This window comes from Neoarius graeffei, chromosome 17 (genome assembly GCF_027579695.1).
Source record: "Neoarius graeffei isolate fNeoGra1 chromosome 17, fNeoGra1.pri, whole genome shotgun sequence".
Taxonomy (NCBI): domain Eukaryota; kingdom Metazoa; phylum Chordata; class Actinopteri; order Siluriformes; family Ariidae; genus Neoarius; species Neoarius graeffei.
The window spans coordinates 36,545,061-36,565,121 of record NC_083585.1 but is presented as its reverse complement, the minus strand read 5'-3'; the positions used below and the strand labels follow the sequence as shown (position 1 = coordinate 36,565,121).

The following is a 20,061-nucleotide window of genomic DNA, read 5'->3' as shown; positions in this document are numbered from 1 at the left end:
GAGCCTGTGACAGGATGTGGAGGAATTTCTAAACTACGTTTGGCTTATACACAGTACAGACAATAAAGCTACCACTTCATTGTGGGCTAAAAAGGGACATTTAAACATGCCTGGTTTTAAGATATTTATTATTCATATTTTGATGTTTAATGAACAGAATCTAACGTCTAAGCCAGGCAATATAGTGGTGCAACAGGTAGAGTTGGCACCTCATAGCTCCAGGGTCCCCGGTTCCATCCTGAACTCAGGTTATACCGGGATCTAAAAGTCTAAAGTCCTCGCACCATATGGCGCCGATCTCCGTTTCTGTAGCCCTACACCTCTCGCCTATTAAATAGCTAGGGTTACAGTGGGGGGCTGGTCCTCTGGTAACCACATGAGTTTGACTCCCCACTCACATCTGGATTGCAGCATGCCTTGCCAGATGGCAGTAGGTACCATTTTTATGATGGTCTTTGGCATGACCCGACCACGAGTAGAACTCATGATCTCCCGATCAAGAGGTGGATACGCTAACCACAAGGCCAACTCGCGGTACAGGGATTAGACATGATGTTTTCGTCTTTCACAGTAGTCACCATGCTGTTTCTTGGTCGGGAGACTGGCAACAGTACAGATTTGACCCCGGCTAATTGTCGTTAATGTCCTTGCGTGTCGTTGGGGAGGAGGGTCAAGAAATTCTCAATCATGGCTACAAAAGGACCGTCAAGGAGTTGTCAAACTAGACGAGAATATACAAAAAAATTCTGACGTGCTAGACTTTTTGTCAGGGTGTAGTGAGGTGTCCCAGGCGCCAGATCGCGCCAAGGCTCTTTCGTTGTTCCCAATGTTTATATTGGAATACACTGGAAATTTATTGGCTGTGTTTAAATCTGGCTGAATTCACATAGTCTGATCCTGGTATTTCTGTCTGTGTGGAGTTTCTGCGCATGATCTCCCGGTGATTGTGTGGGTGTCCTCTGGTTTCCTTCCAGTGACCGAAAAATGCCGATTGGCTATGCCAAAATGCCCATAGGTGTGAATGTGTGTGTGCGCGCGCGCAAGCTTCCAGCTATTGAAAACGAATGAATGAACAATCTATAACATATTACCAAATTGCTTGGCCAAAGCTATTGGTCTGCTGATTTAATATGATCTATTTGTCATTGTTAAATACAAGCAAATTCTCTCTGTATTATTGCAGAGTTCCCCCCTTACTTTATTGCACGTAAGTGCACTTTCACATTTAAAGTCTAAAAAGACTTTCGGGCAATTAGTGTTTGCGGTAAGATTAGAATTAATGTGTTGGGTCTTGGGAAGGGGCAGCGATGTTATATCTTGAACATCAACATTTATGTTAAGACCTCCTATCTCAACATTCTCTGAATAGTTACAAATTAAGAAAACCGTTTGCTCGATAGGATTCAAACATTTCCAAATGATCATGATATGATCACTTTTCTTTCTGAGCATATGATGAAGGGTATAGTCCAAATGTTAACAAAACCTTTATCATATTCAAATTAAATCATTATGAAAGGATCAAATTTGGCAGAAATGCAACGCTTCTAAACTGCTGAACATAAACAGAAAGTTCAGGGGACCTTGGAGTTTATATACAATTTAAACATGATCAGGGAACATTATAATAAAAAATTTTTTGTGATTTTAATATGCATGTCATAGCATGTGTTCTGTGTCATTATTTGCATTGTATTTAAAACCTAAATTGAGATCAATGGCAAGCTAAATCTTCTCAGAAGAAAGGTACTGTCCTATTCCAGTCGATTGCTGCTCCCTCCCATTTAGTCCTAATGGTCATCTCCACAGAGGGGAATCTCTTCTCAGGGTCTCCTTGACCATCTCTTCTTTCAGCCTCCCAGTGATGGGAATGTGTGTCTGAAACAAAGGATGAATTTAAAAAAAGGATTAATTCTCCTCATTGACTTGCCCTTCACTGTACAGACTTTTTGTGTGTGTTCTGTCTATCAGTTTTGTCAAGGGCATTAATCATTGAACCATGTGCATCATCTAGTTTCACTAGTTTACTTCCCTTCTTGGTTAATGAATCAAAATCAGACCGTGTTGTGCAGGTTGAATAGCATTACCTATGGTGAGCATTGCAGTATTGACTTGGGTTGGTTGGCCATTATAGAAGTAGAGGTGGAAGAGGTGCTCCATCTTCCAGTCAGACAGTAGAGATCGGTTTGGACTAAACAAAACACTATAGGTGCCATTGATGTTGCAGACCCAAACAGGAAGTTTGGGTGTCTTCAGCATGCTTCCCACCTGAAGTCATTAGGCACAGAATTACTGGTTTTGCAGGCTTTCAATAAACAATCTTCATTTCATACAGTACAATCTACTATATGTAGAGTAGAGTAGAGTAACTTTATTGATCCCTAGAGGGAAATTAAAGTGTCAAGTAGCTTATACAAAAATACAAAAAAAAAAAAAACATATTAAGATACAGAGAGGGAAGAAATTACACTAGATCAACATTACACTAAATTACACTAAATCAACAATTAATTACTCTAATTCAACAAAGAGCAAAAACTTCTAGTATGGTGCAAAGAGAGATATTAAAGTAAAACATTAAGTGAACAAATAACAAGTAATAAGCTTTTCACAGGACTTACAGCAGGCAGACTGGCGTGTTCTGCTTGCTCTCGGCTCCAGTGTAAGTATCCCACATTGCTCCGAGTCAGAACTCCATGGAGAGGTTGGTCCAGTGCGTTGCCATGCTCATCACACAACAATTTCCCATTGAAGACATTAGGACTGGCACGACCGGTCAACAACAGGTTTAAAAGAGCCTATTCAATACACAGAGTCAGGTTTCAATCAGTATTCATTAGTAGGTGTTCAATCACAAACATTTTCCTACACTTCTGCCATTAGGATCAAGTCAAAATAATGTTTAAGCAAAAAGTTTAAGCATTTTTCCTGGAAAAAAAGACCAGATAACATCCATCCATCCATTATCTGTAGCCACTTATCCTGTTCTACAGGGTCGCAGGCAAGCTGGAGCCAATCCCAGCTGACTATGGGCGAGAGGCGGGGTACACCCTGGACAAGTCGCCAGGTCATCACAGGGCTGGCACAGAGACACACAACCATTCACACTCACATTCACACCTAAGGTCAATTTGGAGCTACCAATTAGCCTAACCTGCATGTCTTTGGACTGTGGGGGAAACCGGAGCACCTGGAGGAAACCCACGCGGACACGAGGAGAACATGCAGACTCCACACAGAAAGGCCCTCGCTGGCTGCTGGGCTCAAACCCAGGACCTTCTTGCTGTGAGGCGACAGTGCTAACCACCGTGCCGCCGCCAGATAATATTAATATCACAAATATCACAAAGGCTGTATCCAACAGTTTTTCCTACAGAGATATTTGCTTACCTGGCGACAAAGAAAGTTGCCCAAGCCAAATTGTAAGAGATGAGTCGTGCTGAAATCCAGATCTTCTTGCAACCTTGGATTGTTTGACAGGGAATTCTCAAGTAAACATTCAAAGGCATTTATGATAGTATGAAAAACTATGAGAAATGATATCAATCCTATGTTGTTTTCACACATCCCTTGATTTATTGAACCTTTTATACCACAGCACTGTTCAATTTAATTTTCAAATCTAATTGCTCAGAAGGCTTTATAAGAAGGTGATTAATTTTCTGTAACTGCACAGTTGACAGGATAGATGGAGCATTATCATTTCTATAGTAACAACTTGCACAGGAGCACAAGGTCTTGTCTGGTAGACATTTCATAAATTTTCCAACACAGGAAAGTATTTGGGAGGAAACTGGCCTGCCTGCAGTCCAGACCTGTCTCCCATTTAAAACATTTGGTGCAGTATGAAGCGCAAAATACGATAAAGGAGACCCCAAAGTGTTGAGCAACTGAAATTATATATCAGGCAAGAATGGGACAACATTTCTCTTTCAGAACTACAGCAATTGGTCTCCTCAGTTCCCCAAATGTTTACAGAGCGTTGTTAAAAGTAGAGGTGATGCAACACAGTGATAAACATGCCCCTGTCCCAACTTTTTTGAAACATGTTGCTGACATCAAATTTAAAATGAGCATATATTTTTCAAAAAACAATAAAAATTTCTCAACTTCAACATTTTATATGTTGTCTTTGTACTACTTTCAATGAAATATAGGGGTTCCATGATTTGCAAATATTCACATTGTTTTTATTTAGGTATATTTGACACAGTGTCCCAAATTTTTTTGGAACTGGGCTTGTGTTTGGTGTCATATTAATTCCTTAATATTAATTTCATATTTATTGTGTCATACTATTTCCTTAATACTAAGATTACAATCAACCAAAAATAAGACTATTAAACCGATTTCAAGACATTTTAACTAGAAATTAGCTTGACATAAGTTTGAAATAGTCTGATTGGCATACAATTTTGTTAATTTTAAGCATTTATTTCTAGAAAAAAATTATCTTCCAGTAGAATAAGAAAATATAAAGCTTGAAACTAGTAAAAAAAAAAAATCTTGAAGTTGGTTTAATAATGTTATTCATTTTACTTTAAACTTATAGTTGGAAATATGATTATTTGACTATATTCAAGATACTTTCACTTGTCATTTTTGCAGTGCAGGACATACTGTTCTTGGAAAATAATCAGCTTCAGGGTGGTAACGGTTACTCTGCTTCGTACTGTACTGGGCCACATCATTCTAACTGTTGTTGATTATTGTCTTATAATAGAAAGCCCATCATTGTTTTATTCCTTACATAATATACTAAAGGAGAGGAGAAATGAGTCAAAAATATCTTTTGGTTAGTTGGATTTCAAACCTGTATTTATATTTGATATAAAAGTTCAAGGAATTATAAAAGATTGAAAACTGCTTTGCATGCGGCTTTTGTCAGGCCACTATATAATGTGTTGTTGTTTTTTTCAGTGAATATTAAGGTGTGTGTATGTGGGGTGGGGGGGTCTGGTATCACTCCAAAGATCGATAAAAATAACTAACTTACCTAATAATTGATCTTGAGAAGATCAGGCTATAAAGAAAGAGAATGACTCCATGGCTTCCCTCCTCCTTGAACTTACAGGATGAACAAATAGATATGCACTACATTTAATTAATACAGACAGCAAACAAATAAAACACCCATTAATTCACTTTGGAAGAATGTATACAAAATGTGTCCTTAAATACTCACACACTGAATATGTTCATATATGAATTTTGTCACATCTTCTTTCTCATTAAAGGTGAAAAGCTGCAACTAAAAAAGAAAGAGTGACCTAAACAAATGACTTTAGCTCTCACAGTATAGTTTGGGTATCGTGTGTCAATCAGAGGCCATATGTGGTTTGAGAAAGTGATACTGGACACTGCATGGTAAACAGTACCCGCTCTGTGAAGTTGTCCAGTTTGTAGTCCAGGTGGGGGGTGAAGCAGCTATCTGGCGTAACCAAGGAGACGGTGGCAGTACGCTCCTCACCAGCTGTCCATAAAATATCAGCCAAAGCAGCAGCCAAAGCCCTTTCCTGCTCTTTCTCCCCAACCTCCAACAGACTGAAACCCGCAGCAAGCAAACAAGAAGGACAGTTATGATTCATGACTTCTTTCACTGTATAATTCAGATCACACAACGGAGGACTCTTTCCTTTCCTCACCTCTCTATTCCACAGCACTCTGAGCTCCGTGGCTGTGAGAAAAGCAGGTATTTGATAACATGGGCCTGGACTGCCATCTGAATGGCTCGGGCTCCTCCCTGCAAAATGAGCGGTTCAGCATGCTATAAATTGTCATATCAGTCATTATTATAATTATTATAATTCCCAGTATAAGCAGGTAGTCGAACAGCGTTGTGAGTTATGTAGGAAAGTGTCAACCAAAATGAAAATAGAACAACGTCACAGAAAAAAAAATGTTTAAACTAAAAAGGAACTAAGAATTCCATTACAAAAAAAATATTTCTTTGGTTTCCGGTTGAGAGTACGCTGTGCGCGTTTGGCTGCCGCTTCTCACTGGTGTTTCTGGTTTGGTTTTGTTGACTTCTTGCTCTGCCTTTCTTGTCTTTCAAATCTCAATCAAGACTTACTGTATGTCTTCCATGAACATTTCTCTTCCTCTCTTACTGCTCAGTCTTTTTTCCCCCTTGTAAAGCCCATCCATCCATTTTCTGCCACTTATCCGGGTCGCCTTGTAAACCAACCCTGGGATATTGAAAGGTGCTATAGAAATGTAACCTATTATTATTAGTATTATTATTATTATGGTGGCATAGTGGTTAGCACTGTTGCCTCACTGCAAGAAGGTTCCCAGTGGCCGACGGGGACTTAAGGGCACTTCAGTGCAACCTTCAGGCCATGGCTGCCCCATGTTTACCTAACTGCATGTCTTTGGGGGAAACCGGAGCACCCAGAGGAAACCCACACAGACACGGGGAGATCATGCAAACTCTACACAGAAAGGCCCTCGTGGGTGACTGGGCTCAAACCCAGAACCTACTTGCTGTGAGGCAACAGTGCTAACCACTACACCACCGTGCCACCTTTGCTCAGCTTCAATATATTCAAATCTCTGCAGTCAAAATCCTCACTCATACTAAACACTTGGCACACATCACCCCTATCCTCCAGAACCTCCACTGTTTGATATCACATTCAGTCTAAAATTACTGTATTCTGTTCACATTTAAAACACTCCATGGCCATGCTCCACAATGTCAAATGGAATTACTTCAACCTTACTCTTCTCCCAGACCGCGAGTTGGTCTAGTGGTTAGCGCGTCCACCTCTCGACCAGGAGATCATGAGTTCTACTTGCGGTTGGGTCATACCAAAGACCATCATAAAAATGGTACCTACTGCCATCTGGCAAGGCATGCTGCAATACAGATGTGAGTAGGGAAGTCAAACTCTCGCAGTTACCAGAGGACTAGCACTCTACTGTAACCCTAGCTGTATAGGCGAGAGGCCGAGGGCTATGGAAATGGAGATTGGCACTGCACTTATGCACCTCAAAAGAGCTTGTTAATACTGGGACAGGAAACTGCCTGGGAAGACCAGATCCTGGCGTGGAAGGGACTTTGACTCCTCTCCCATTCACAGTCTCAGATCTTCATCTTCTGGGCTGCTGTCCATTCCCAAATTTAAACTATCCACCATGGGTTCCAAGGCATTGAGGGTTGCAGCCCCCAAGCTGTGGAATTCTCTCCCTCTGGGACTTTGGGATTGTTCATCTCTTCCCAAATTCAAAAATAATCTCAAATCTTATCTCTTCTCTCTTGGCTATCCCTCCTCCTGATATTTCCTCTCCTAATCACTGACTGTTCTGTTGTTTTCAGTGCTTTGAGCTAGTCTGTTATCATCATGCTCATGTAAACTGTCATTTTGTTTTCTGTGTCTCCTATTTGTCATGTTTTCTTCTGGTTGATTTGCTTCTCTTTCTATGCAGTACCATTACATTGTAAAGCATTCTTAGGTTGGTCAAAGGCGCTACATAAATTAAATTTGTTGTTATTCTTGTTGTTATGCAGTGTCAGTAATTCTGGAGATAAAGTTACCAATTTGATGAAGGTAATGTATGTGTGTATTTTATATCACAAACACAGGCAATCAATACAGATACGATATATACACACAGTTCCAAATCTGCATTAAGATTTTCTAGAGAAAAAATTGTGGACAAAGAAAATAGAAATTTGTAACTACTTCATACACCTATCAGTGGCTGTGGACTACATTCATTCTGGGTCTTAAAGCATTAGTAACAAAAGACAGATGTGTGTCTAATTTGAAACTGCTTGTGCATTTGTAAGCACGGAGTTGCAAATGGTTAGAGGTTACCCTGAAGTCGCCATGGTTTGAGACATGAAAACAAGATCACGTTACTTTATTAAACGTCCATTTAATAGAGACTTTGTATAAAAGTACTTACTCTTTCTGCCTCCAAAGCATAGGACAGGTTCGAATATGGCTCCCTGAACTTAAAGAAGGATTTCTTCCACTCATAATTGAAGATGTGAAATGTGTTTCCAAACAAAATCTTTCTCAGACTCTGTATGAGAAAGAAAATCAGACAGGCCTCATATATAACGGTATCATTAATGATCAAATGTAGCATACAGAGGCGGACAAAGTACCCAACTTCATTACTTAAGTCAAAGTACAGATCCCACTGGTCAAATGTTATTCCGATACAAGTGAAAGTTGTCCAGTCAAATTTTTACTTAAGTTAAAGTACTGAAGTACTTGCTTTTAAAAATACTTAAGTATTAAAAGTACATTTTCTGTCAACGCATTGTTGTATTATTGCCAAAACGCTTACAAAACCTAATGCCTCTGAAGCAACCGACTGGATTATTTTGTGAATTCACAAAATGAACGCATGCTGTGCATCATGGTGGTTTAACGTTAAGCTAGCTAGTCAGTGAAACTCCACCTGACATGCTAGCAAACGCTTTTCAAACTCAAAATCATATTGGGTAGCTAACGCTACTAGAAAAGAAAGATTTCTACATTGTTTATTTGGCAAGATTATGCTAAAACATATTTCTGAAAGGACTTCAGATAAGTTAACGTTGTTCATGTTAGCGTAACTCCATTTTTACATGCTAACTAACAGTGTCCAAGTTAACTAGCTATGTGTAAACGTTAGCCGTGGACAAGGCTGTGGTAACTTGGCGGACAAATCCATAGAAAGTCATTTGACTATCCAGACTGCATAGCTATTGCAACGTTATCACTAGCTCTAAAAGCACAGACAACTTCACTGCAAGCTTTCTCTTGGAATAAAACGCTTATATACCTCAATATGCTTCCGCAGGTTGGACAGCAAGTTTTTGTAGGCTGTGATGTGGTTCGTTTTCAGCAAACAAAGCAAACATTTAAAACGAAACAAATCTTTAATCCTTGCAGAAAACTGAAACATGGGTTCTTTCTTTCTTTCTTTCTTTCTTTCTTTCTTTCTTTCTTTCTTAGGTATGGCCATGTGTGCGTGCATTTCCCAGAAGATCCGCCTCCTTCCATTCTGCCATCAACTGATCGTGTTCAAATAATGCTGTTGAGAAATTACTGAACTTGATTTTATACAGTCTATGGACGTGACGTGACCCTAGTGCTTACTGATAGTCTGTCTCAGTGTCACCCGTGAAAAAAAACCAATCATGTTTTAGAAAAGAAAAAACATCCACTTTCAAAGCTGCTTCATGGTAACGAGTAACGAGGACCTTGACAGAAATGTAGTGGAGTGAAAAGTACGATATTTGCCTTTCAAATGTAGTGAAGTTAAAGTCATAAGTTTCCAAAAAAAATACTACTCAAGTAAAGTACAGATACTCAAAAAGTGTACTTAAGTACAGTACTCAAGTAAATGTACTTTGTTACTGTCCACCTCTGGTAGCATAGTTGTTAAAGTGTTGTCGAGCGCAGCAATGTCTGTTGAGTTGGAACTCAAAACTAATCCAGTCATTGTAACTGAGTGTACTACAAAATCTTCACTGATACACTCTCCCTGTATGGAAGTACATTAATAAATCATTCAAAGTGTATTGCTGTAAGACATACCGTAGACACAGGGAGGCCCACTAGGATTAAGTAACAGTCTTATTTTTTATGACTCACCATGGCAAGTTCAGGTGAAACTGGGTGTCCACCCAGACTGGGAGAGACGGCTAGTGTACGAGGGATGGAGTAGGGCACCATAAGTACGTTGGCATTGCTGTGGAATGAATGGGCTGAAGGAGACTGGGAAACAGCCTCGGTTTCTTCCTCAGCTTTAAGCCTCTCAAGAGGTCTCTACCAGAGTCAGAGAAGAAGAAAGAAATAAAGTTAAAGAATGGGAAAACATGTCCCAAAACAGCACTGCTCCAAGAAGATGGTTAACCGGAGCTGTGTAAAAAGAACCAATGGATTAAAATTGCAATATGATCTCCAGCATCAGAAGGAATTCTGTTTTGTTCTCTCTCACACACTTTCTCACAGACTCCTCTCAGATCGTTTTTATAACTTCCACAGACATGTTCCAAAATGGCATAAAATAATAATAAAAAAAAAACCATCCACACACACACAAAGCATCAGTTCCATGACACTTCCTGTATCGACAGCAGATCACTCACATCCTGGGTTCTCTTCACTTCCTCTTGAAGCAGTTCAATGTAACCAAGCCTGGCAGGCTGCAGAGCGCTGATGCTTTGGAACAGCTGCTTATAATCTTCCATTTCAGGGCCTACACGCATCTGGCCATTGTGCCAAAACTCGCATTCAGACATAGTTCCATGAAGTGGTCAGATGAGTATGAGGAAAACAGAGGAAAACGCAGCTGACAAGCCAGAGCAGTCACGTTTAGACCTCTTGCAGTGGCCCCAGGTTTTTCTGAGGATATCAGGTTGGGGAGAGCCGAACTCACTCACACACACACTCACTTGCGCACACACAAACACACAGCATCCCTTGGGTCAGACACAAATGATATGCACCTCAGGGTTACCTGAGAGCTCAGGTCTCGGGTTATCATGTTGCCCCACATATGGCTTGAGCAAAACTCAAATACACATTGACGCCAGGGCAAAAATGTGTTTCACACTTGATAATAAAGACAAATAAAAATGATAGACTTACTTTTTCAAAACACTCTTGGAGCTCCAACCTGCAAGATAAAACATGAAAACTAAATGTGCGACACTTTATTTGATGCATCTAGATTACATTTAGTTGCATTGCCCCTTTTCCTTCCATACAGGTAGACAATTATACAATTACTAACTGTAGTACTAACTGCATTGCAATTCAGAATTTCTCAGTCCTATTCCGCCTCATCAGTTAATTAACAGAGACCACAACTGGACCACTGCTGACCAAATATTTTCATGGAAGTCCTTTCTGACTGTACGAGTGACACTAACATACTGTACTGTATGTGGCACTATTACAGACATATCAGGCACAGAAGCGTTGCTGGGTTTTTGAATGTCAAGATCACTCCTGTGCTGAGAAAGTTCCACCACCCAGAAATACAGTTAATTGTCCTATTAAGGTCTCGTCCATTGAAGGAAAGAACAAAGGACAGTTGATAAATTAAAATAGATGACCTACAGCCGGTAATTGTATCTAAATTGCACCTGTATGGTAGGTTTACTTAATAAAATGGCCAAAGAATGTATGTATAACGGTACGTGTACCTAATAAACTGGCAGTTCAGTGTATTTATAAAAATACTGCAACAGACTTCTCACCCCCGAGCGTCAAATATTTCCCTCCATTTGTCCAGCTCTGCTATCTGACTCAGAATGTCGTCCAGGTTTGTATTCTTGTCACTGGCCTTCTCCAGCCCGTTCTCCATCTGCACATGACAGACATCCAGCACATGCATTCAGCTTCACCTGCTATACTGTTGCGATCGCAGTAAGCTCCATGAATGTTTCAGTGAGGCCATTGTTGTTGGAGGAAGCCTGAGCTTTTTTTCTCCCAGAGGAAGATAGGTTTAAAGGAAATTGCATCAGTATACCTGTTACACAACCATGACTGTTTATTACACTACAACTGTAGTATACATAATTTATATAATTGGAGATGATTAGGTCTACTGGAATCAGTTCAATTCGATTTGTATTTGTATAGTGCGTTTAACAACAGACACTGTCACAAAGTCACTTTACAGGAATCCAGATGTAGATTTACGGTAGGTCCATCATGAGCAAGCCAGAGGCAACAGTGACAAGGAACTTCCTGAAGTACAGTCGAAGGAAAATGTTTGTACACCCTTTGGAATTTTTTACATTTCTGCCTAAATTGGTCATAAAACATCATCTGAACTCTCCAGCAATCTTAAGAATGAACAAACAGTGTCTGCTTGAACTAAAACCACCCAAACATTTGCGTTTTATCATATTTTTATTGACCATAAGATGGAATTATTCACAGGATAGGGAGGCATAAGTAAGTACACCCTTTGATTTAATAGCTGGTTGACCCTCCTCTGGCTGCAATAACTTCAACCAGACGTTTCCTGTAGCTGCAGACTAGACGGGCACAACAATCAGGAGAAATCTTGCACCATTCCTCTTTGCAAAACTGTTGCAATTCAGCAAGATTCCTGGGATGCCTGGAATGGATGGCTTTCTTGAGGTCATGCCACAACATCTCGATTGGATTGAGGTCGGAGCTTTGACTGGGCCATTCCAGAACGTGAAATTTGTTCTTCTGAAACCATTCTAATGTCGACCTGCTTCTGTGTTTAGGGTCATTGTCCTGTTGCAGGACCCATCCTCTCTTGAGTTTCAACTTTTTGACAGATTGCCTCAGGTTTTTCTGCAAAATATCTTGATATACTTGAGAATTCATTTTCCCATTGATTATAGCCAGTTGTCCAGGCCCAGAGGCAGCAAAGCACCCCCACACCATGATGCTACCGCCGCCATACTTGACGGTGGGGATGAGGTTTTGCTGATGGTGTGCTGTATCGACTTTCCTCCACACATGATGTGGTGTGTTCCCCCCAAACAATTCAACTTTGGTTTCATCAGACCACAATATGTTTTTCCAGTGGCGCTGAGGAGCATCCAAATGCTTTTTCGCGAACTCTAAACGAGCAGAAATGTTCTTTCTGGACAGCAATGGCTTCCTCCCTGGCCTTCTCCCATGAATCCCATTCTTGTTCAGTGTCTTTCTTATAGTAGATGTGTCCACAGAGATGACTGCATGTTTCAGTGATTTCCTCAAGTCTTCAGCAGACACTCTTGGATTCTTTTTTACCTCATTGATGATGACTCGCAGTGCCTTTGGAGTGATTTTCGCAGGGCAGCCACTCCTTGGCAGAGTAACAACCGTTCCAAATTGTCTCCATTTATACACAATTTTTCTAATTGTAGACACATGAACACCAAGGGTCTTAGAGATGGTTTTGTAACCCTTTTTAGCTTTATACAAATCAATTATTTTGTGTCTTAAGTCTTCAGACAGCTCCTTTGAGTGAGGCATGATGCCCAGAACATGCCTCTCATCAAAACACACCTTTTAACTGGTTTTCCAGTGGGGTGGGTAGCTTACGACACACCTCAGTGATTGGACATCGGTTGGCTCACACCTGAGTCAAATTGTTTAATCATCTAATTAGTCTAATTAGCTCTTGGATGAGCCTTAGCTAAGGGTGTACTTACTTATGCCTCCCTATCCTGTCAATATTTCCATCTTATGGCCAATAAAAATATGATAACATGTAATTGTTTGAGTGGTTTTAGTTCAAGCAGACACTGTTTGTTCATTCTTAAGATTGCTGGAGAGTTCAGGCGATGTTTTATGACCAATTTAGGCAGAAATGTAAAAAATTCCAAAGGGTGTACAAACATTTTCCTCCGACTGTAACATGAGCATGAAACATTCATTCATTCATGCTTGTTCGTTGAAGATTGCCAATCCCAGCCAACTTCAGGGAAGAGGTGGGGTTCACCCTGGGCAGGTTGCCAGTCTATCACAAGGCTAACACAGAGACATAGACATCCTTTATTATCATTCAGTATGCAACAAGTGTACACAGAGCAAAATTTCGTTGCAATTTGGCTCAGCACAGAATTAAATATAAAAGTATATTAAAATATACAGCAGCAAAAATATTATAAAGTGCAATCATACAAAGTGACCTGTGGAATTAGGAATTGTTCAAGTATAAATAGAAGTTTAGAGTTCAGTTTGATTTAGAATTTAGATTTGGAGTTCAGCAGTCTAGTGACCTGAGAGAAAAAGCTGTTACAGAACCTGGTGGTCCTGCACCGAATGCTGTGGAACCTCTTTCCAGAGGCCAGGAGGGAGAACAGTCCATAGTGAGGGTGTCAGGGGTCACTGATGATGTTTCTAGCTTGGGATATGCAGCGCTTAGGTGCGATGTCCTGAATAGAGGGAAGAGGAGTCCCAGTGATTTTCTCCACTGTCCTCACCACACTCTTCACAGTCTTCCAGTCAGAGGCACTGCATCCTCTACACCACACAGAGATGCAGCTGGTCAGAACGCTCTCTATGGTGCTTCTGTAGAATGTAGTGAGGATGGGCAGGGGCAGGTGGGATCTCCTCATCCTACACAGAAAGTGCAGACGCTGCTGTGCCCTCTTAACCAGTGACGCGGTGTTCACAGACCAGGTGAGGTTGTCTGTGATGTGCACCCCCAGGAACTTGGTGATATTGACCACCTCCACAGCCGTGTTGTTGATGAGAAGTGGAGCATGGCTGGGCTGGTTCTTCCTAAAGTCGACAGTGATCTTTTTGGTTTTGTTCACGTTCAGGATCAGGTTGTTTTCTCTGCACCAGCCCACCAGCTGCTCCACCTCCTCTCTGTAGACCAGATGAGCAATCATTCACATTCACACCTACAGTATGGGCTACTTAGAGTAACCAGTTAACATAATCTGCATGTCTCTGGATTTTGGGGAAACCGGAGCACCCGGAGGAAACCCACACAGGCACGAGGAGAACATGCAAACTCCACACAGAAAGGCCCTGATTCAACCTACTTGCTGTGAGGCAACAGTGCTAACCACTGCTCCACCATGCCGTGCCACCATTGAGCAAGAAACATTTAGAGGAATCTGACTAAAAAGGGAAGCCATTCTCTTATCAGTGATAGGGGATAGTGGGATTATAAATCATTACTCTTCTACAGTACTGTGCAAAAGTCTTAGGCACCCTATTTTTTTTCATATAAACTTTGTTATAGATTTCTATTTTATGACTTCGACATTAGGGCGGCACAGTGGTGTAGTGGTTAGCGCTGTCACCTCACAGCAAGAAGGTCCGGGTTCGAGCCTCGTGGCCGGCGAGGGCCTTTCTGTGCGGAGTTTGCATGTTCTCCCCGTGTCCACGTGGGTTTCCTCTGGGTGCTCCAGTTTCCCCCACAGTCCAAAGACATGCAGGTTAGGTTAACTGGTGACTCTAAATTGACCGTAGGTGTGAATGTGAGTGTGAATGGTTGTCTGTGTCTATGTGTCAGCCCTGCGATGACCTGGTGACTTGTCCAGGGTGTACCCTGCCTTTCGCCCGTAGTCAGCTGGGATAGGCTCCAGCTTGCCTGCGACCCTGTAGAACAGGATAAAGCGGCTACAGATAAGGGATGGATGGATGGATGGATGGATGGATGGATGGATGGATGGATGGATGGACTTCGACATTAACATTTTAGAGTCCAAATGTTCGTTTTCCAGCACAAAATTAAATGTTACAGGAAAACATTTTTGTATCTGAGCAGCAGATTATACAAGACAGCACTTTTCAGATTAAAAATGAAAACATAATGAAGGCTACTGTGTTTTGCTGCAAAATTAAGAAGTAAGTGTGACAGCCAAAGTGTCCAGAAGAACTGGTTGATTCTGTAAGATGCTCAGTAAAACCTACAGCTCATTTCCTTATAAAACTGCACTCACTGTACCTGAGACTGCTGTTTTGTTTAAGCAAAGGGTCGTCTCACACCAAACATTGACGTTGTTTCATTTATTATGGCTTACTGCTGTTTATAGTATGTTTTTAATGTTGACACATTTCATTTAATTATTTAAGCCATTTAGCATTTATTTACATGTACCAAAGACTTATGCACAGTACTGGATGTCTGTATACTGTAAAGACAAACAATAGAAACAAGGGTGTTGAAAGGATGTCCAGTATGAACAGTGTAATCTTTATGATTATAGCAGCAGTCCTTATGTACAACTCTATAGTATCCAGGTGGGATCCTCTGAATAAATCATTTATTTATTTATACAGTAATCATTAGGGGCGGCATGGTGGTGTAGTGGTTAGCACTGTCACCTCACAGCAAAAAGGTTCTGGGTTCAAGCCCAGCGGCCGATGAGGGCCTTTCTGTGCGGAGTTTGCATGTTCTCCCCGTGTCCGTGTGGGTTTCCTCCGGGTGTTCCGGTTTCCCCCACAGTCCAAAGACATGCAGGTTAGGTTAACTGGTGACTCTAAATTGACCGTAGGTGTGAATGTGAGTGTGAATGGTTGTCTGTGTCTATGTGTCAGCCCTGTGATGACCTGGCAACTTGTCCAGGGTGTACCCCGCCTTTCGCCCGTAGTCAGCTGGGATAGGCTACAGCTTGCCTGCGACCCTGTAGAACAGGATAAGCGGCTACAGATAATGGATGGATGGATGGATGGATGGATGGATGGACAGTAATCATTAGGGTATTTGTGTCAGACCTTCCACAACAGCAGAAAGTAAGTGTGGCAAGTTCAGAAATCTCAGAACAGAAGTAAAATGTCAAGCATCAGAATGAATCAGATTCACACACCATAATTAGCTAGAAGGCTTTCACTGAACTGGGAAAGCACTTCCACTGATAAACACTTCCACTGTTCAGGAGCAGCAGAAAATTGAGTGAAGAGTCGGCTCTTATTGTGAACCGAGTGAACTAATCTGACTCACTGAAAAGAGATGCGATTACCACCACGAGCAATAGCCCTGTGTCCCAATGACGTCATCTATTTGAATGGTCTAGGGAGTCGATTCCTAAACGAGTCATTTCTCGGAAATGATTCAGGACAAGGTGAGCAAGTATAAATACTTTAATTAATAGTTACCGCTGTTTGACAAAGACCTCTCTAAACACCACAGACCTCATTAGTTTGATAGTAGATATTTCATTCTGGGGAGAGAATACAACACTTAAAGCATGGCGAGTTAAAGGATTTCTTCCCTGGAGAGTTTACAGGTCTCCAGGCTTCATCACAGTCAGTTCAGTATTCAGTTTTTCGGTACTTTTAAAGACTCGTTATTGGGATGCCGGGAAATGAGATGTTCCTGTTAAATACCTTTTGAATAACAAAAAGGAGTTGGCTACGGTGAGATTAGGCCCTTCTGAAGAAGGAAAACCCCATTAACAGATATTCATGGTTCGAGTTAAAAGTCTGGAGCGTTACATTTGAAGAAGTGAAACAGCTCAATGGCGCCATCTTGTGGTACCATCATCATCTGTCCCCTGGACCCCAGAGTTCATTCTGCATGCGGAGTTCAAATGATAATTACATTAAAATCAACCTGAGCTGTGACAAAGGACATAGGATCCCCCCCCCCCCCCCCCCCTTTGTTTCAAAATAGGCCACACATAAATACACGTAGGTTTTGGGGTGTATGTATAGTCATTTCTCCTTATGAGTGGATCAGTGCTTTCCAATTATGAGACATTAAGGATATTAATTTTATTATAGCATTATTCTTGCTATCCATAATTAACCTTACTTGTTGTGGGTGGTGTTTTTGTTGGTGGTGTTGCTATTGTTTTTATTGTTTTTGTTGGTGGTGGTGTTGCTGTTGTTGTTGTTGTTGTTGTTGTTGGTGGTGGTGGTGGTGTTTTTGTTGGTGTTGCTGTTGTTTTTGTTAGTGGTGGTGGTATTTGTTGGTGTTGCTGCTGTTCTTTTTTGTTGTGGTGGTGTTGCTATTGTTTTTGTTGGTGGTGTTTTTGTTGTTGTTGGTTTGTTGTTGGTGGTGGTGTTTTTGTTGTTGGTGGTTTGTTGTTGGTGGTGGTGGTGTTTTTGTTGGTGTTGGTGGTGTTTTTGTTGTTGGTGCTGTTGTTTTTTGTTTTTGTTGTTGTTGGTGTTTTTGTTGGTGTTGCTGTTGTTTTTGTTAATAGTGGTGGTATTTGTTGGTGTTGCGGCTGTTGTTTTTTGCTGTGGTGGTGTTGCTATTGTTTTTGTTGGTGGTGTTTGTTGTTGGTGCTGTTGTTTTTTTGTTGTTGTTGTTTTTGTTGGTGGTGTTTTTGTTGTTGTTTTTGTTGTTGTTGTTGTTGTTGGTGGTGGTGTTTTTGTTGTTGTTGGTGGTGTTTTTGTTGATGTTGTTTTTGTTAGTGGTGGTGGTATTTGCTGGTGTTGCTGCTGTTGTTTTTTGTTGTGGTGGTGTTGCTATTGTTTTTGTTGGTGGTGTTTTTGTTGTTGTTGGTTTGTTGTTGTTGTTGGTGTTTTTGTTGTTGTTGGTGGTGTTTTTGTTGTTGGTGGTGGTGTTTTTGTTGGTGGTGTTTTTGTTGTTGGTGGTGGTGTTTTTGTTGTTGTTGGTTTGTTGTTGTTGTTGGTTTGTTGTTGTTGTTGTTGGTGGTGGTGGTGTTTTTGTTGGTGGTGTTTTTGTTGTTGGTGCTGTTGTTTTTTGTTTTTGTTGTTGTTGGTGTTGCTGTTGTTTTTATTAGTAGTGGTGGTATTTGTTGGTGTTGCTGCTGTTGTTTTTTGTTGTGGTGGTGTTGCTATTGTTTTTGTTGGTGGTGTTTGTTGTTGATGCTGTTGTTTTTTGTTGTTGTTGTTGTTGTTGGTGTTTTTGTTGTTGTTGTTTTTGTTGTTGGTGGTGTTTTGTTGTTGTTGTTTTTGTTGTTGGTGGTGTTTTTGTTGTTTTTGTTTTTGTTGGTGGTGTTTTTGTTGTTGTTGTTGGTGGTGTTTTGTTGTTGTTGTTTTTGTTGTTGTTGGTGTTTTTGTTGTTGTTGCTGGTGTTTTTGTTGATGTTGCTGGTGTTTTGTTGATGTTGCTGGTGTTGTTTTTGTTTATGTTGGTGTTATTGTTTGTTTTTGTTGGTGGTGGTGTTACTTTGTAGATGACAAGTAAAGAACATTGCACACTCACTACTTTCCAAAGACATTTTTTGACTACAGTTGTGCAAAGCCGAAAGCTGTTTAACATCAAGTTAACGTGTGGTGATGTGATATAGGAATGAAAAACACATGGAAGGTGTGACAAAGGACATAGGATTCCCCCCAAAACAAACAAATAAACAAACAAACAAAAAAGGTGTTTTTTTTAGAGATGTTTTCTCTAGAACATATTTACATATTTAGACACCCACAAAGCTAGAGTTAGAATAAGTTATATGCTTATATATAAACATATGCCTTTTCAAACTGAAAAAGAAATGTAATTATAATGATATGGCATGATGTGATTTAAGTAACACAAAATGAAGTGTATTTAACCATTGTACCTGTGATTTTTCAGCACACTAGCTATGTTTCTGAATCTTGTATGTTAATAATAAACCTACAGTATTTTTTAATAGTGGGTACTGTGAAAGTTATCTTTACTTTTTTTGCATCCTGCAAACATGCATTATCATATAACTAAACAAACAAACAAACAAACAAAAAAGCTTTAAAAACCTACCTTCTCCTTCTCTCCATGTTTAGTGAAAGGCTGATGTCGTAGTTTTTTGAGATGACTTTTTGCAAACATACCAAACCTGAAGTTCTAACTTATCAAAAACCACAAACAAAATCCCCTTTTTATTTGTAACTGAAGCAAGTAGAAGTGCTCGCAACTTGGTTCAGCATCACGCTCCTTTCTTCTGATGGTGGGTGGAGAGCTTCATTTAAAGCCGTTTCAAAACCTTCACAATAGTGCAGATTTTCCATTATCTAATCTTTTATTGATGTGAACAGAGTATACCCTCTTTATATGCCCACTATTTTATTATTTGGTTGTGAATTGCTGATTACTTTTCAATCTTAAACATAAATTGCATTTACATACCTAAGATACATTTCAAATCTGACGAAATTTAACACGCAGTTTCTGAAACAATGCTGTAGCTTTATGGCAGTTATAGTGGAGACACTGTCAGCATTACAGTCTTGTCAGTTGATTTGTTTAGAAATGATATAACATTTATATTTGGACACATCACTATTATTAGTGGTGCATGCAGTCATAAGTTTTTCAGTTTAAAACCAACTGGGTGTTGAATTTTCAGTAAACTGATGTAGTACAGTAATTTGATGCATGAACAAAATGAAATGTCCATAAGAGGATGCTAAAGAGCATTTCTTTGTTTTTACTTTCTTTATTTTCAGTAAACCCCAAGCTGTGAGAGAGCTACTTGAGAGCCATTGGAGGCAAATGGTTGCATTTTATCGATTTATTTTTTAAATGGATTAAAAAGAAGAAGAAGAACCATTGAAATGGCCACTTTGAGATAACTAAAGAGTTTAGCTTTGCACACAAACTGGTATCACAGGTTTAGATGGTGCTTAAACTCATTATAAAAAATAAATCATTATATACAGAGTAAGTGACGTTTAAAGTGTAAATCAGCGTAATTAAGAGAAAGAAAACACCAGCTGAACTGGAAGGT

The 20,061-nt window shown here is 40.3% G+C and overlaps 1 protein-coding gene across 3 annotated transcripts; it reads right to left on the bottom strand.

The window, feature by feature from the left end:
• Positions 1–111: 111 nt before the first annotated feature.
• On the bottom strand, positions 112–19,202 carry mindy4b (MINDY family member 4B). Of its 3 annotated transcripts, none has more exons than XM_060944143.1 (13): positions 19,095–19,202; positions 11,213–11,319; positions 10,599–10,626; positions 9,600–9,773; positions 7,915–8,034; positions 5,646–5,743; positions 5,379–5,544; positions 5,186–5,251; positions 4,997–5,067; positions 3,391–3,463; positions 2,622–2,798; positions 2,088–2,268; positions 112–1,878 (listed from the first exon to the last, which is right to left on the bottom strand). In XM_060944143.1, the coding sequence occupies exons 1-13, from the start codon at positions 19,161–19,163 to the stop codon at positions 1,736–1,738; spliced, it is 1,473 nt and encodes a 490-aa protein (XP_060800126.1). In that variant the 5' UTR covers positions 19,164–19,202; the 3' UTR covers positions 112–1,735. The 3 variants fall into 3 exon arrangements, with proteins under 3 accessions (XP_060800126.1, XP_060800127.1, XP_060800128.1); XM_060944144.1 differs by having other exon boundaries at positions 5,186–5,245; XM_060944145.1 differs by lacking the exons at positions 10,599–10,626; positions 11,213–11,319; positions 19,095–19,202 and adding an exon at positions 10,097–10,442.
• Positions 19,203–20,061: the final 859 nt, after the last annotated feature.

Excerpts from the sequence above, each read along its gene's own strand:
- mindy4b (XM_060944143.1), bottom strand. The coding sequence starts at position 19,163 with ATGTTTGCAAAAAGTCATCTCAAAAAACTACGACATCAGCCTTTCACT. Across the intron at positions 8,035-9,599 it reads TTTCACCTGAACTTGCCATG|AGTCTGAGAAAGATTTTGTT; the intron begins GTGAGTCATAAA and ends TTTCTCATACAG. Across the intron at positions 3,464-4,996 it reads TTCTCAAGATCAATTATTAG|GTTGCAAGAAGATCTGGATT; the intron begins GTAAGTTAGTTA and ends AAACAATCCAAG.